At 41.9% G+C, this 13,820-nt stretch overlaps 1 protein-coding gene across 1 annotated transcript; it reads right to left on the bottom strand.

The window, feature by feature from the left end:
- Nucleotides 1–3,302: 3,302 nt before the first annotated feature.
- josd1 (Josephin domain containing 1) lies at nt 3,303–13,429 on the bottom strand. Its single transcript, XM_041237919.1, has 5 exons — nt 12,849–13,429; nt 8,099–10,019; nt 7,368–7,496; nt 6,424–6,618; nt 3,303–5,682 (listed from the first exon to the last, which is right to left on the bottom strand). Exons 2-5 carry the CDS (start codon nt 8,305–8,307, stop codon nt 5,580–5,582), a joined length of 636 nt encoding a protein of 211 aa, XP_041093853.1. The 5' UTR covers nt 8,308–10,019; nt 12,849–13,429; the 3' UTR covers nt 3,303–5,579.
- Between the last annotated feature and the right edge of the window lie 391 nt (nt 13,430–13,820).

Raw genomic sequence — 13,820 nt, 5'->3', positions numbered from 1 at the left:
GAGAAAGCGACCGAGCTTTAAAAGAGGGCCAGCGAGTTACAGCGTCCCACAATCATCCCCAGCGTGCTTTATATCACTAGCTTATCTTTATACTAGTAGACAGTCCAGTTTGTTTACATTCCCCAAAGGGAGGCGGTTTCAGCTGCAGGGACACACACACACACCCCCCCCCTCCGCTGACTTCTACTTGTCACTACATGTGGGTCACTATGTGAGCCCAACAGAACAGAAAATAAGAGAATAGAATAGAACAGAATGGAATAGCACAGCATAGCATGGGATAGGATAGGATAGGATATGATACTGCTATTATTTTCAGCAGTAGTTAGTATCAGATGTTAGAAAGGACATATTCAAGCTTTGTTAAGTAGAAATATGAAGGTAGAAACCAGACAGCAAATTCTCCAGTTTGGTGAGATTTGTTCTATGTTCTATTGTTATACTAACAATACGTTCTTTCATTGTCGTAAAGCACCTTTATCCAGGGCAGTACAGGGTTCCAATGCAAAATGTACATTTAAATACAGTGTAGTGTCTAGTAAGTGCAAATACATAAATCATGCATGCATTATCTTTGAAATTAATTTTAAAAAAACAAACAAAAACTAATTCACCTTTAAGTGATCTGTTTGGTGCTTTCAGTTTATGTCGGCGTAGCTTTAAATCGGGAGGCGAGTCTGCACCTCGCTCTGTTTAATATCATTATTTATGGCGTCAGAGAGGGGCTGGACTGTTACGAGAGCAGTTGTTGTGATATTACACCCAATGGGGTGGGGGCATAACAGTGACCATAATAAAGACCTGTTGCGTTTTATTACGTAAGCGCCTGGAGATTGAGTAATCATTGCATGCACGAATACAAATATTATCATTGTATCTAAAGACCACGTGTATTAGATGCACAGCCGTTATCAACGCATGTCAAATAACTGCATCTTATTACAGCATGTTTGAAGATTATATAAGGCATAGCAATACACGCTATATGCATATTAACCCAATCAAAACGAATATGCATTACCCATAGCAGATTAAAAATTAATTACATAATGCAGTATATGATTTCAATTAATACAGAACATGACAAAACATGACATACGCACTACATGAATCATGCTGTCATTTAAATACGACTGAAACTGATAGTTTGTTACAAATCTATAGGTTGACAGGTGAATCACATGTGCCTAGCACCCTATATAAACTACTAATCTACAATCTACTTCTGTCAATATATGGAAATGCATGCTAATTGTATTGAGATGCACAGTGTAATTTAAAGACGCAGGTATATATAGACACGGTGTCCCGTGATGACAGCCCCCTCCCCCCCGTACCTACCTTCCTTATTCGCTTTTTGGTAATTGATTCAACGGCGAAAACTTGCTCTCCTATTGCAGAAAGCTCCATCCAATGCAATTTGTACAGCTCCTTCGCGGCAGTTCCTTTGCAAATTGACAGCCTCTCTTGGGACACCTCTCGTTTATGTTCTGTATTTGATTCTGTCACGTTGTTATCCCCAGAGCTGAATAACACTATCTGGCGTCACGGTGCCTTTTCCTTTCTGGAGTGACTTTTCAAATCTGCGACACATCTGCACTGCCTGGCGCGTACCCGACGCACAGCAAGCGCGGCCACGACCTGAAGGGCCGTTTTACAGAATGTTCTGTGGGCTGTCGGCGGCGAGCACGCACAGAGGGGGTGGGGGGGGTCAGCAGAGAGGACGCGCACGCACACAGGACGACAGGCACCAGTCAGCACTGAGATACACTTGCACAAATATGGCCTTCTTTTTTGAGACAGTTCAATAGGATAGGTGGCTGGTATCAAAACTGATAAGGGGCAAGTCACATCACTGTAATTTAACACTGTTGCTTATTTGTGATTGATCTAGATCACAAGCCTAGATAGATAGATAGATAGATAGATAGATCATGAGAATAACATACAATGACTTCTCTCGAAATGGCTTGGTGATCCAGTGGTTAATGAAAGGGGTTTTCTACCAGGAGTGTTCCCAGTTCAAATCCAGGCTCAGCCACTGACTCACTGGGTGTGCGAGCGGTCTTAGGAAATCATATAGAATTTGTGGGTAGCAGTCAAAAGTTGGTTTGTCAGGTTATGTTAAAACATCTCTTTTTTTTATTATTATTATTTCCATCGAGGATAGAAACAACCCCAAAGTGTTTTTAAATCAGTTTAGTTATGTTATTAATTGTAGTTTCAAGAGCTTCATTCAGGGCGTCTTTACACCAAATGCAACCGGCATCATTTTCTTTTACTGAAGCGAAATCAAGCTGTTATTCTGAAGAATAAGGCATTGCAAGAATCACTTTAGGATTTGAAAGCACGTCTACTGGAGGCATTTCTTGCTTGTACTCAAAATGGCCAGCGCTCTAGAAACAGCTGACTCAAGTCTTTGGTATGCCCCTGTATTATTTTTGCTTTACTCATTTTAATATAAAACACTGGAGCCATGCAAATCATTAGTCAGATTTTTTTTTTTTTTTTTTTTTTTTTGCAAAATTAATTAATAATTAATAATAATAATAATAATAATAATAATAATAATATCCAAATAAAGACCTTTATCCAAAGTGACTTCAAGACTAGAGGGTGAACGATGCATTAATAATTGCTGTTGCAGAGTCACTTGCAATAGGACCTCGGTTTTACGTCTCACGTGAAGGACGGAGCACTAGGTTAGTGACTTGTTCAGGGACACACACACACATACACACAGTGGTATGGCAAGCCAATTTCTTTCCTTTTATTTTACTGACCTGCACGGTGTAACAGAGCAGCGGTCCTAAAAGATGCACCCGATATCATCTGGGATCCTGCAATCGTGAAGCACTGGGAGGGAGCTGAACTCATTCCAGTCTATGGTTCAGCATTTTTGAGCCTCCCTTTCCTACACAGTTTGGAATCATTTGTTCAACGTCAAGAGAGAAACGACCTTGAGAGATAGAAAGACGCAGCCGTGGCTTTGAGGGTGACTAGAGTAGCGATTCTCAAACTTCCCTCTCCCTCTCAAAGACTCTTACGAACGCGCACGCCACGTAACAAGACGATCAACGGAGTACATCACCAGATAACACCGGACTTCATCCAACGATAATATGCAGCTTAAATATAAAGGTACCTGTCAGATGCACAGCGCCATCGATGAACTCTGACAGGGCTGGAGGTGTCAGCGTAAGAGTGGCACCAAAAATGATGCAAGCTGCCACCCTACTTATTAATATCCATAGTTGTACACAGTATGGTACGTTAATCAAAAGGTAAACAGCTTTGTTTTATATCTTTATTTATAAATGTATTTATTTTCCTTTAAAACACACTCTTGGATAACGAAGGTTTACAAAAATGGAGTTCCATACACAGCTATGGCCAAAAGTTTAGCATCGCCTAGAATTACAGGATTTAAAAATGACACGAACAGAACTTTGACCTTTCACTTAACCTCCTGTAACGAATGAAGAGTACACAATTGCGAAAGTCTATCGGAAGCCACGACTGTAGCATTCCGTGTTCGATTTCGAAATGTCATATTTAACTTGTCAGTTTTCTCTTTTTCGTGAAGTATATGCAAAAACTACAAAGCGATGTGCAATTCCATATTTTAACGTAACAAAGCAGGTTGCATTTGACTTTATGAAGCAAAATTAGTTCACTCTAAAGGGTGATGCAAAACTTTGGCCATAGCTCTGTGCTACGTTTTAATTCAACTGTGTACAATCAAAACCCCAAAATACATTAGTTCCCATTAAGAAGAGTTCCTACTTATTGCTAAAGCACTCCTAAAAATCTACACTGGACATAACCTGGTAGATTTTTTTCAAACGCCAATTACTTTAATTAGTGCAATGCATGTGGCTTTTGACACTGATGCAATGTTGAATTATTTTACACTATATTATGCTTAAAGAAACAATGATTTGAAAAAGAAATGCTTCCCCCCCCCCTTGTTCAAGTCATGTGCAAATTGTATTGTTAAATGAATGCATCTTCTTCAATATTGGTCAAATGTTTTTCAGTTACCAAAACGAGATACACACAGACACACACACACACACACACACACACTCTACTGAACCTTACTATTATACAAATATAAACAGAGTGGCTCAGAATAGACTGTCACACAAGAATACACGTCCAAAACACAACATGGCACATATTATATACAACAATAATATCTTTAACCTGTGTTATTTCATATATTCTAGGTGTCTTAAAATAGTCTCTCTCCCACCCACCTCCCACAACATGTTTCTCCTACTGACCCTAGGCAGGACTCTGTACGGTTCAGGACAGCCAACTGCTTTTGCTCTCTCTCTTGTATTTCCATTTTCTGTTCAATTAAAAGTAATTCTTCTGGTTTTGTTTCTGAGTTCGTGCTCAGTCCATACTTGATTCCCCCACATCTGTATTGTGAGTGTGGTTCTCTAACACAGTTCTTGCATCGAGAGCGAAAACAAACCCTGTCTGTACAAAAAGGCAGCGGAACAATGCAGGAAGACGCATTTTAAAAAAAGGAGAGAAAAAACGCAGGGATGGGAACAAGACTCCCATTGCAGGGCAGTCTGATCCATTCCAGGTTTTACTAGGTATACAAGAAGACACACCTTATCTACATGCTGTGGCCGATCAAGCCTGGAATGGGTGAAAATGCTATGCAATACGAGTCTTATTTCTATCCCTGAATAAGACAATTGCATAGCAGTTGGTCCATTCCTGGTTTTATTATGTGTTCAATAAGACACACCTGAGTTTCTTATCTATCCATAATAGGGCTAATTAAGCTTGCAGTAAAACCTGGAATGGGGGTGAATCTGCTGTGGAATAGGAGTCTTATTCCCATCCCTGCAACACAAGGATTTCTGTCTTGTAATAAAGCGCTCCAATGCTAAGGTAACACAGAATATATAAAACTAATCAGAGGTAAATCCAACATTCAGGCCCTCTAACTGGAACCAGAGAAGCAGTCTGTGCCAGGCCAAAAGCAGAACATGCTTTTGTAGAACACACTTCTCATACGGTGCGCGGTTCACAAACGTGCAGGACACGCAACTATGGATATTACAACCTGCTGAATCTACTCGGTTCATTTTTGGTGCCACTGCGTAACATCCTGTATGTAGTGTCAACAGCTGAGATAAAGGGACGCTTACAATTCAACGGCTGTACAGATATAAAACGTGCTGTAAACACAGAATATTGATAAGAGCTGGCCAGTGCATTTTGTCAGTGTACCCCCAGGGGAGAAGTGTTTCAAAACATCAAAAAGTGCTGATAATTCGTTACTGTAAAAATGTAATTTACCTGTTTCTTTGATCTTAAAATCAGAACAACGTGTGCATGGTATAGAAATGCACCCACTCGTCAGAGTGAGTCTGGGGTGTGAGAGACGGCAGGGTGCCTCTGTTGCAGGGCTGGCTATCCAGTCCTTAGTGTTCAAAGTCTCGCTCCGAAACAAGCGATGGGATCCAGACAGGTCGACGCCCCCAGCTTGCTTCGATTGGCTGGTTATGTAAACAGGCTTGCACTGATTGGCTGGTCATGTAAACAGTCCCTCAGCAGGCGTCCGTCCGCCACGTCTGTTGAACTTCGACCTCTTCCGGAACGACCAATAGGAGCTCACAGTTCTTGCCTCTCAGCTGGTGTCGCAGGAACTTCCTGGTCGAGACAAAAAACAAAACACGAAATACAGTCAGGGATGCGAGATTGGGTTTAACCTCTTAAACATTTCAAATTGAAAAAGGAGAACGAACCAAAGTTTTTAAATGATTTCTTATTCGCACGACCAAAATTATATTACATTTTCTCTTTCTGTTATATTTACTTCACTGTTCCCCCTTCCATTTTATCATGCTTGCAATCATCAATAGTTGAGACAGCAGCTACTCAATTACTGACCACATTTACCTCCATGCTAGAGCATAACGATCTAGCGCCAGATCACTGCAGCAATCCTCACAAACCCAGCAGCTGGCGTTTCACTCAGAACGGTGAATTCCACCAACGACCCTCACCTGACTTCTGCGGAAAGCTCAATCATTTGTTCACGCAGCGCTACTCCACACTTTGAATGATCCGTCTCCTTTTGCAGTTGATTTTATAACGCTATCTCTCAACGACTTCTCTCGCCGGGACCCTCTTGTAAATGAGATGTATCTCTCAACGGTTCTACCGTGGTTAAATACAGTACATTTCAATAATCTGATTGTTAACAACGGCTGCTGCAGTCACTTGCAATAGGACCTCTGTTTTCTGTCTCATCCGAAGGACGGAGCACACAGAGGTTAAGTGGCTTGCTCAGGGTCACACACAGCGAGACAGTGGCTGAGCCGGGATTTGAACCTCTGAGTATCACGGGCCTTTCCTTAACCAACCAAGCCCCCCTCTCCCTGCCGTTACCGGAGGTCCTCCTCGTCCCCGATCCGGCCCGGGCCGCTCAGTTTGGAGTCCAGGTTGTAGAAGACGCCCCCCACCTCCCTCACACAGATCCAGTGCTGTCTCTTCAAGGGCAGGCGCAGGGGCCCCCAGCGCAGGTTCGAGGGCACGTTCAGGATGAAGCCGGTCACGTTGGGCAGGGCAATACAGCTCACGTCCCTACAGGAGGGGAAGCAGGGGAACAGGAACGGGTTTGAAAGAAATCTGCCCTCCATTCTACTGAATGGAACACAGTCTACAGCTATGGCACATGTTTTGAATCCCCCATCTATACAGAATGAACTAATTTGGCTTCATAAAGTGACTCTTACTGAACACTGTTAATATACTGAATTCCATACAGCTTCGTACATAATTGACAAATTAAAAATGTGACATCTGGAAATGCAACATGAAACACTACTGTACTACCATTATGGCTTCTAGTAGACTTTTCTTAAATTTCTTTGATTATATTGTAAATTATGATCATATAGTTTTGGTCAAAGCTGTAGGTAACAGGCTCAGGAGGGCCTGATTAAACTCATAGTGAAACCAGGAACGGTTCAAACGAAGATTATTTCCAGCCCTGCACAGTGCAGAGCGCACATCACTGGTTACAAAGAAATCTTCTACTGAACTGGACATAGTGCACACAACCCTTGACAAGGAACACCCAGACAAACAGGAGTGAAACGGCATCTGTACAGTCTCTCACAACCCCGGGCATGCAAACAAGGAGTTTAATAATAAGACACACCTGAGCGTGTGACCAATAGACACTGGGGCTAATCAAGCTGTAGTTACTAATGCATGGAGTGTGTGACACTGCTGTGCAATAGGAGTCTTATTTCCACCCCAGGACTGGATTCTCTTCTTAGTAGCTACTGTTTTGTTTGTAGAAATCCAGGTGAGGGTCACACGCCTACCTCCTCTTGTCCCACCACACCGCCTCGTAGCCGCGAGTCTGCAGGGCAGCCATGATCACGTTGACATCGTAGTTGCCGTTTCCCAGCATGCTCTTCTTGTGAGGGGTCACCATGGTGCTGGGGGACAGCCTGGGGAGAAAGTAGAGACACGGGGGTGGTTGCATGGCATCCTCTCGGAGGGTTTGAAGAACAGAATCAGAGCTGTGATACACACTCACCAGGGACGGAACCGAGACCTCCACTGCATAGCAGTGCGATCCAGTCCTGGTTTCACTAGGAGTTTAATAATGAGACACACCTGAGCTTGTTAGCTAGACACACTGGGGGCTGATCAAGCTGGTAGTAAAACCTGGACTGGATCCCACTGCTGTGCAATAGGAGTCTGAGTCCCATCCCTACACTATTTATGCAAATGAACTGGGCAAGACCTACATGGGGAAGCACACAGAAAATTAAGATATTTGAAACAGACCTGTGGTCAATTACAATTGTAATTACAGCTGCATTGCAATTACAATGTTATTCTGTTCAATTACAATTATCCTGCACTAATTACAATTAACTATGACAAGTGAACTGTAATCTATCAATTACGTGTTACAACTACGCCAAGGCTGGACTCCAATTACCTCACTGTAATGGCAATCCATTACGAATTGCACTGTTACAATAGGAATTAACCCCCCCAGGTTTGGCTAAAACCAAAATCCTCAAAACAACGAGAGCAGTACCTCTGAAAAATGTCCTGCAGTGTCTCCCTGCTGAAGGCAGTTGCGTCTTGGAAGACGTTATTGAGCGCGTGCAGAGCGCACAGCTCCCGCCTCTGTTTCTCGTGGTAGATTGCATGCTGGGATAGGGGGGCGTCCACGCCGGCTTTCAGTTTCCGAACGCGCCAGGGCACACAGCCTAGACCTTCCCCGACACCCGGGACACTGCCCATTGCTCAGCTAACCCCGTGCCCACTCAGCACATCCAGGGGCAAGGGGAGGGGGAGCAGCGGCAGCCCTACCGCAACACGGGGCCTGTGTCAACAAGCTTACAAAGGCAGGAATTCAATACAGACAACACAATGAGATATTCCCAATGGTTTTGGGTATCCAGGGTATTCAAAACTGGGCTGTTTTAGATTTGAACACGACGAAGAATCTGCACCAGACGTTTTAAGTTTGCAGCCAAGTTTTCGGTCCTAGTTGGCTATTGCAAGAGAATTTGGACAGTTTTATTTTTAAGGGTTGAAAGCCAGACAAATCTGCAATGAATTTTAATTTATGTTCACTGTGTATCCTCAAAAACCACCCAGGTTTAAAGTGAAATTGGAACAATCTTTCCTTTTTTTTGGACACTAAGTGGGTATTTGTATTGGCCAGGAGTCTAAAATCAGCCAACTAAAGTTTTCTCCATACAAGGTTTAAGACGAATGTTTGTATTTTGCTTCCACATGAAATCCAAAAGGTACCAAAAGCGATCTAAATGACGTTGATGTTACAGAGAAGCTGAATACATGGTGGTTATTTAAATCTCTCTTCCTTTGTCTCTCAAGAAATCCCAAACTCAACTTCTACTGCTATTAGAAATCGTTTGGTTGTTCTGTTTCCTACTTTTTAAAAAGGCATAACCAAACTCAAAATAATATTTATCCTCCAAACTCTGATGACACCCTTTCTGTTTACTGTTAGTCAAGAAATTTCTTTCAATAGGCTGTTTCCAAAAAACAAATAAAAAAAAAAAACGTGGTTCATGTTTTTGGCCGATTGCGATAAACATCAATGCCACCAGATTCCAATAAAAGTCCAGCAGTTTCTGAGGAATACGTGAAAATCTGAAAGCTTCTGTTTTCTACCAGAATGTTGCTGAATATATCTTCAAGAATATTGAAAACTTGTTATTGTGTTTTTTGGTTTTTTTGGTTTTCTAAAAATCACACACACACACAAAAAAAAAAGGATTTGCTGTGTTCTTTTTTCTTTCTTGAAATTTGAAAGGATCACACACACAAAAATCAAATTATTTGTTTCACCTCCGTCTTCGGATACAATAAAGCTGAAAAAAAAAGTCAAAATTCCATAATCCATTCGCAAAACACCATATTTTCCCCTCCCTCAATACTGTTCATTGTTTCCCTTTATAGATTCGTTCTTCCTCTTTCTCTGACAAATCTTCGCAACAAGCAAAGGACAAAACACAAGGCGGCAATGAAAGCAGGAGTTGGATTTGTTTCTAGGATCTGTTTTTTTTTATTTCACAAGAGATTTGGGGTCAGTCAAAGTTTGATCATTGCATAAATGAATAAACAGAAACAGGCTTCCTTCACAATTTCCTGTCACAGATGCAGTAAGATCTCCAAGAAACCCTCCTTAGGGGAAAAAACAGTGTCGGATTCTTTTTTGCGCTTCACAACATTCCCTTTCCTGGGGTTTTTCCTTTTGTGATCCTTTTCTTAAGGAGTTTCCCCAAAATTCCTGGCGATCACAGCCGCAAATGCAACCTGTACAGGTTTCCGAATCCCTCTCCTTCTCCCACTCTCGCTCCCTGTCTCTCAGTGTGTCCACGCCGTGTTTTTCAATCTGCCTGAATGTCCCATTCCCGCGATGAAGGCACCCTCTAGAGATTTACACTCCCGGAACTCTGTCAATCCACATTTTCCTGAGATTCCTGAAACAGAAACAAGAAATAATAATAAGAAACTGATTTTCAACAGCGTCAGATATGATTATTAATTAGTCATTTAGTCACGTTCAATAGGACCTTGTTTGATGTCTCATCCGTAAGACAGAGCACAAGGAGGTTAAGCGACTTGTTCAGGGTCACACACAATGAGTCAGTGATTGAAACAGGGGGCTTCCTGGTAACAAGACGCCTTCTTAACCACTGGCCCGCCAAGCCTCATTCAGAACATTTCTTAATATTGTGTCCTTTACCCATCCATGTGGCCTGCTTCTGAAAAGACTCCTAACAGTTGGAGGTGGCTTTATAACGGACCCCTTTTGTACAATAATCGCTTACAGAAGGGGAGAGATTATAGCTGCACATTTAACAAAAAAAAATGTCCCTCACTTCATAAAAGTCAGCTTTTGGGATGTGGCCGTGCTCAAATAAAGTGGCACAATAAGCCTATATTTAATTCTACAGTTCCATAGTTATGCCGTCATTTTCAATCAGGCGTCGCTCCCTGTTCTGCGCCTGTATATTCGGAGGGTGATGGGGTCTCGGGACCGGCTTGGACCGCAATGTTCGTCATGTAAAAGTTACTGAAAGTTTTTTTTAGGCAGCTTGCTTTACTTATGTAACTGTAGTTGGTTCTTTTAGTAGTCGTTTTGCAGACAAAGTGTCTCTTCTAAATCAAGTTCTGCATGCACTACCATTAAGGCTATGGTGAAGCATCTCGTCTGGCTATGGAGATTCAGGAACTGACCTCCTTTTCCTGCTCTGGGGATTATGCAGCGGCGGGATGATCATTTAGAAACGATCATCTGCAACATCGAGCGAGATCCAACTGATCAGTTGCTGGCAGGATTAACGCTGGCGGTTTGTTTCTTGAAATGTTATTTTTTTGGATAATTTTCTGCTGCCTTTTTTTTTTTTTTTTTTGGTCATGTTCCAGACGTTCTTTTTGTTTTTTTTAAATGAGAAACTCCCTGGGTATTGTTTGATTTATATTACAACATAGGAAATGTCCGAGGTTTATTTTACTCTGAAATTAGAAAGCGATACACCGCAGAAGCGTTTAGTTTTTGTGCTTGCATCATATATTTGAAAATGTGTCTTTTGTTTATCTTGTGTTTTCTTTTGCATTACGGGGGGAAAAAAAAAAATGATGCATCATCTCTAAGAAAATAATGCATAGATGGCAGAAAAAGCACCATCGTCCCAGCTCTATGCAGGTGCACCAGTGCACACTCAGGCTTACCCCATAGCAAGATCTAATTTTCTACTTCAAATGTGACAGTACCTTCCAATTACCTGACAACAGACGTTCACCACAATCAACAACACAGAGTTGGCTGCTTTTGCTCCCCATCAGTAGCTCTGAAAGTTCACAACAAATACCTCTCATGATCATTTCTCATTTCTCTGTGATTCAGTGGTACAGATGGATGCGCTATGACCGAGTGAGCACTGTGGAGGAGGAATCATATCGTTGTAAAGAACAACGGCAAGCCTGTCATGTACCAGTGATGGTATGCGTGCCACAGGTTGAACACCACTGTGCTATAGAACTACAGCTCCCAGCATCCCTCACCACTGCTGCAGGTGAGGAGGCATGCTGGGAACTGTAGTTTTAGTAGGGCTGTACCAACTGGCCATGCAGCAAGACCACAGCATAGTTCATTGTAGGTCACAGAGCGGTTCTTGAATGAAAAATGTGTTTTATAGTCTTCCCTGTCTCCTTTCATTTTCATCTTAACAAAATATTCTGCCATTAACTGACCGCGCGATCTTATTGTGAATCAGGGCCATCACGTGACGTATCGCGATACACACCATATCGGGACCTGCATATCGTGACACGTGTGGCACTGCGACATCAGGGTGCCGTGAATACACACTACAGTTTCAACTGGTGAAAGCAGAAAGGCTTCAATATGGCAAAGACAACACATGTCCAACTGCATATTCAAGTTTTTGGGAGAGAACTTGTTAAAGAATTAAAAGCATGCATTTTGTTGTTTACATCCTCTAAACCAGAGGTGCCCAATCCTAGACCTGGAGGGCCGGTGCCCTAAATTACTTAATCAGACCAATCAAGCCCTTCTTAGAAGTTTAATTGGCGCAATTAATCAATTCAGTGTACAATCTGAACAAAAACCAGGAGGGTACCAGCCCTCCAGGACCAGGCTTGGGCACCTCTGCTCCTAATGGTTTTGCTGTACAGGAAACAGTTGAAACGTACTTATCGCAACACTGTCAGCCAAATGTTACACGAGTGCAAAAGAAAGCCGAGTGAAAAGAACTTAAAAAAGACTTAATATTAGGAAAAAAACAAGTTTACACGTTTATTATTATTATTATTATTATTATTATTATTATTATTATTTACTACGTTTAAACATTACATACAATAACAGATTATCGCACCTATAACACTTCATTAGAACAAGAAGAATCTGGTATTTTTGAATTTTCGACATAGCAAATACATAATGGAAAACATATCGCTCTATGGGGTACCGCACAGTTTTATTTAAAATATTGCACACCGTGTCTTGGCAGCAGCACGCCTATAGAGGTGTAAGCAATGCAGACTATTGCAAATAGAGATCTACCGACTGTAACCTTTGAGTCCGGCTCTTTTATTTCTGTCTTCAGTTTAGAGTCGCGTATGATAGCTGGACACCGTGCAATAAACACAACACGAACACACACACACACACAGTGCATGGTCTGTCTCTGTGGAGTCACACTGTTTGCATTTTCTCCACCGGCTCAAAGGGACCCGACCAATTTAACAATCCCTCCGCATCCCTTATCCCTTGCATTTACCAATCTGCTGCTTCTTTTTCTTCTTCTCGAATCTGCTCGTTCCTCCGCTTTTCTCTCCTATTCCCCCCTCCCTTGTTCTCCCTTCTTCCAGCTCTCTGCAACAGCCTGCGTGTTACGTCACCCCTCGTTGCAGATTTCCTGCACAGAGGGAGGGCGCAGTGCCCAGGCGCATGCGTAAACAAGACAACTCTTGCTCAACTTTAAAAACTGATATTTATTTATTTATTTATTTTTTACGCCTGCGCAATAAACTGACCGAATTTTTATTAAAGGCTTTTTTTTTTTTTTTTTTTTTTTTAAGGTAGGTTGCATGACGTCACTTCCAGAACCCTTTTTTTTTCTGTTGTGTTATTTTGGAACAGAGCACAGAATTAGTGCTCAGTTATACACTGTATTATTTATGTTATATACCAATCATTCGTTATACACATTGCATGTGATTGTGAAGTTCGTAATAAAGAATTGTCATTCTAAATTGAAAAGCAGATTACTTCAAATGCAATTCTTAGTTGTTTTTATAACATTTCCCTAACAATCTTTAGTGGACAAAAAAGAAACAAAATATTCTGAAAATCTAGAATTTCATGTTTATTAAGTAAGAAATATTGAGAACTGAGAAATGCCAGTGAATATGTTTGGCAGATTTTTGCAGACCCCCCCCCCCCCCCCCCCCCTTTTTAAAATTGCTTGTTGCAAGGAGTCAAATACAGTCAACCCTGCTTAATAGCGGGACGAGGGGTTAGCCTGGGGGCTGGACGCAGGTGGACGCAGTTCACTCACTTTTTTGGAAGGGTGGACTCTGTCCACGCACTATTTTTGGTGAAATGTCATCTTTCACACTCCGTCTTCATTGTGATTTGAATAGTAGCCTTATTTCACCACAATACTTCATCATTTAAAGGGTACATGCTGTAAGGACCTTTTTATTTTGTTGTGTTATGTGTTCCCATGTGTTGCTGCAACTACGGAAGG

The sequence above is a fragment of the Polyodon spathula genome, chromosome 46 (genome assembly GCF_017654505.1).
Source record: "Polyodon spathula isolate WHYD16114869_AA chromosome 46, ASM1765450v1, whole genome shotgun sequence".
In the NCBI taxonomy this organism is placed as follows: Eukaryota; Metazoa; Chordata; class Actinopteri; order Acipenseriformes; family Polyodontidae; genus Polyodon; species Polyodon spathula.
The sequence above is the reverse complement of the archived record's forward strand: the minus strand, read 5'-3'. Positions and strand labels throughout refer to the sequence as shown.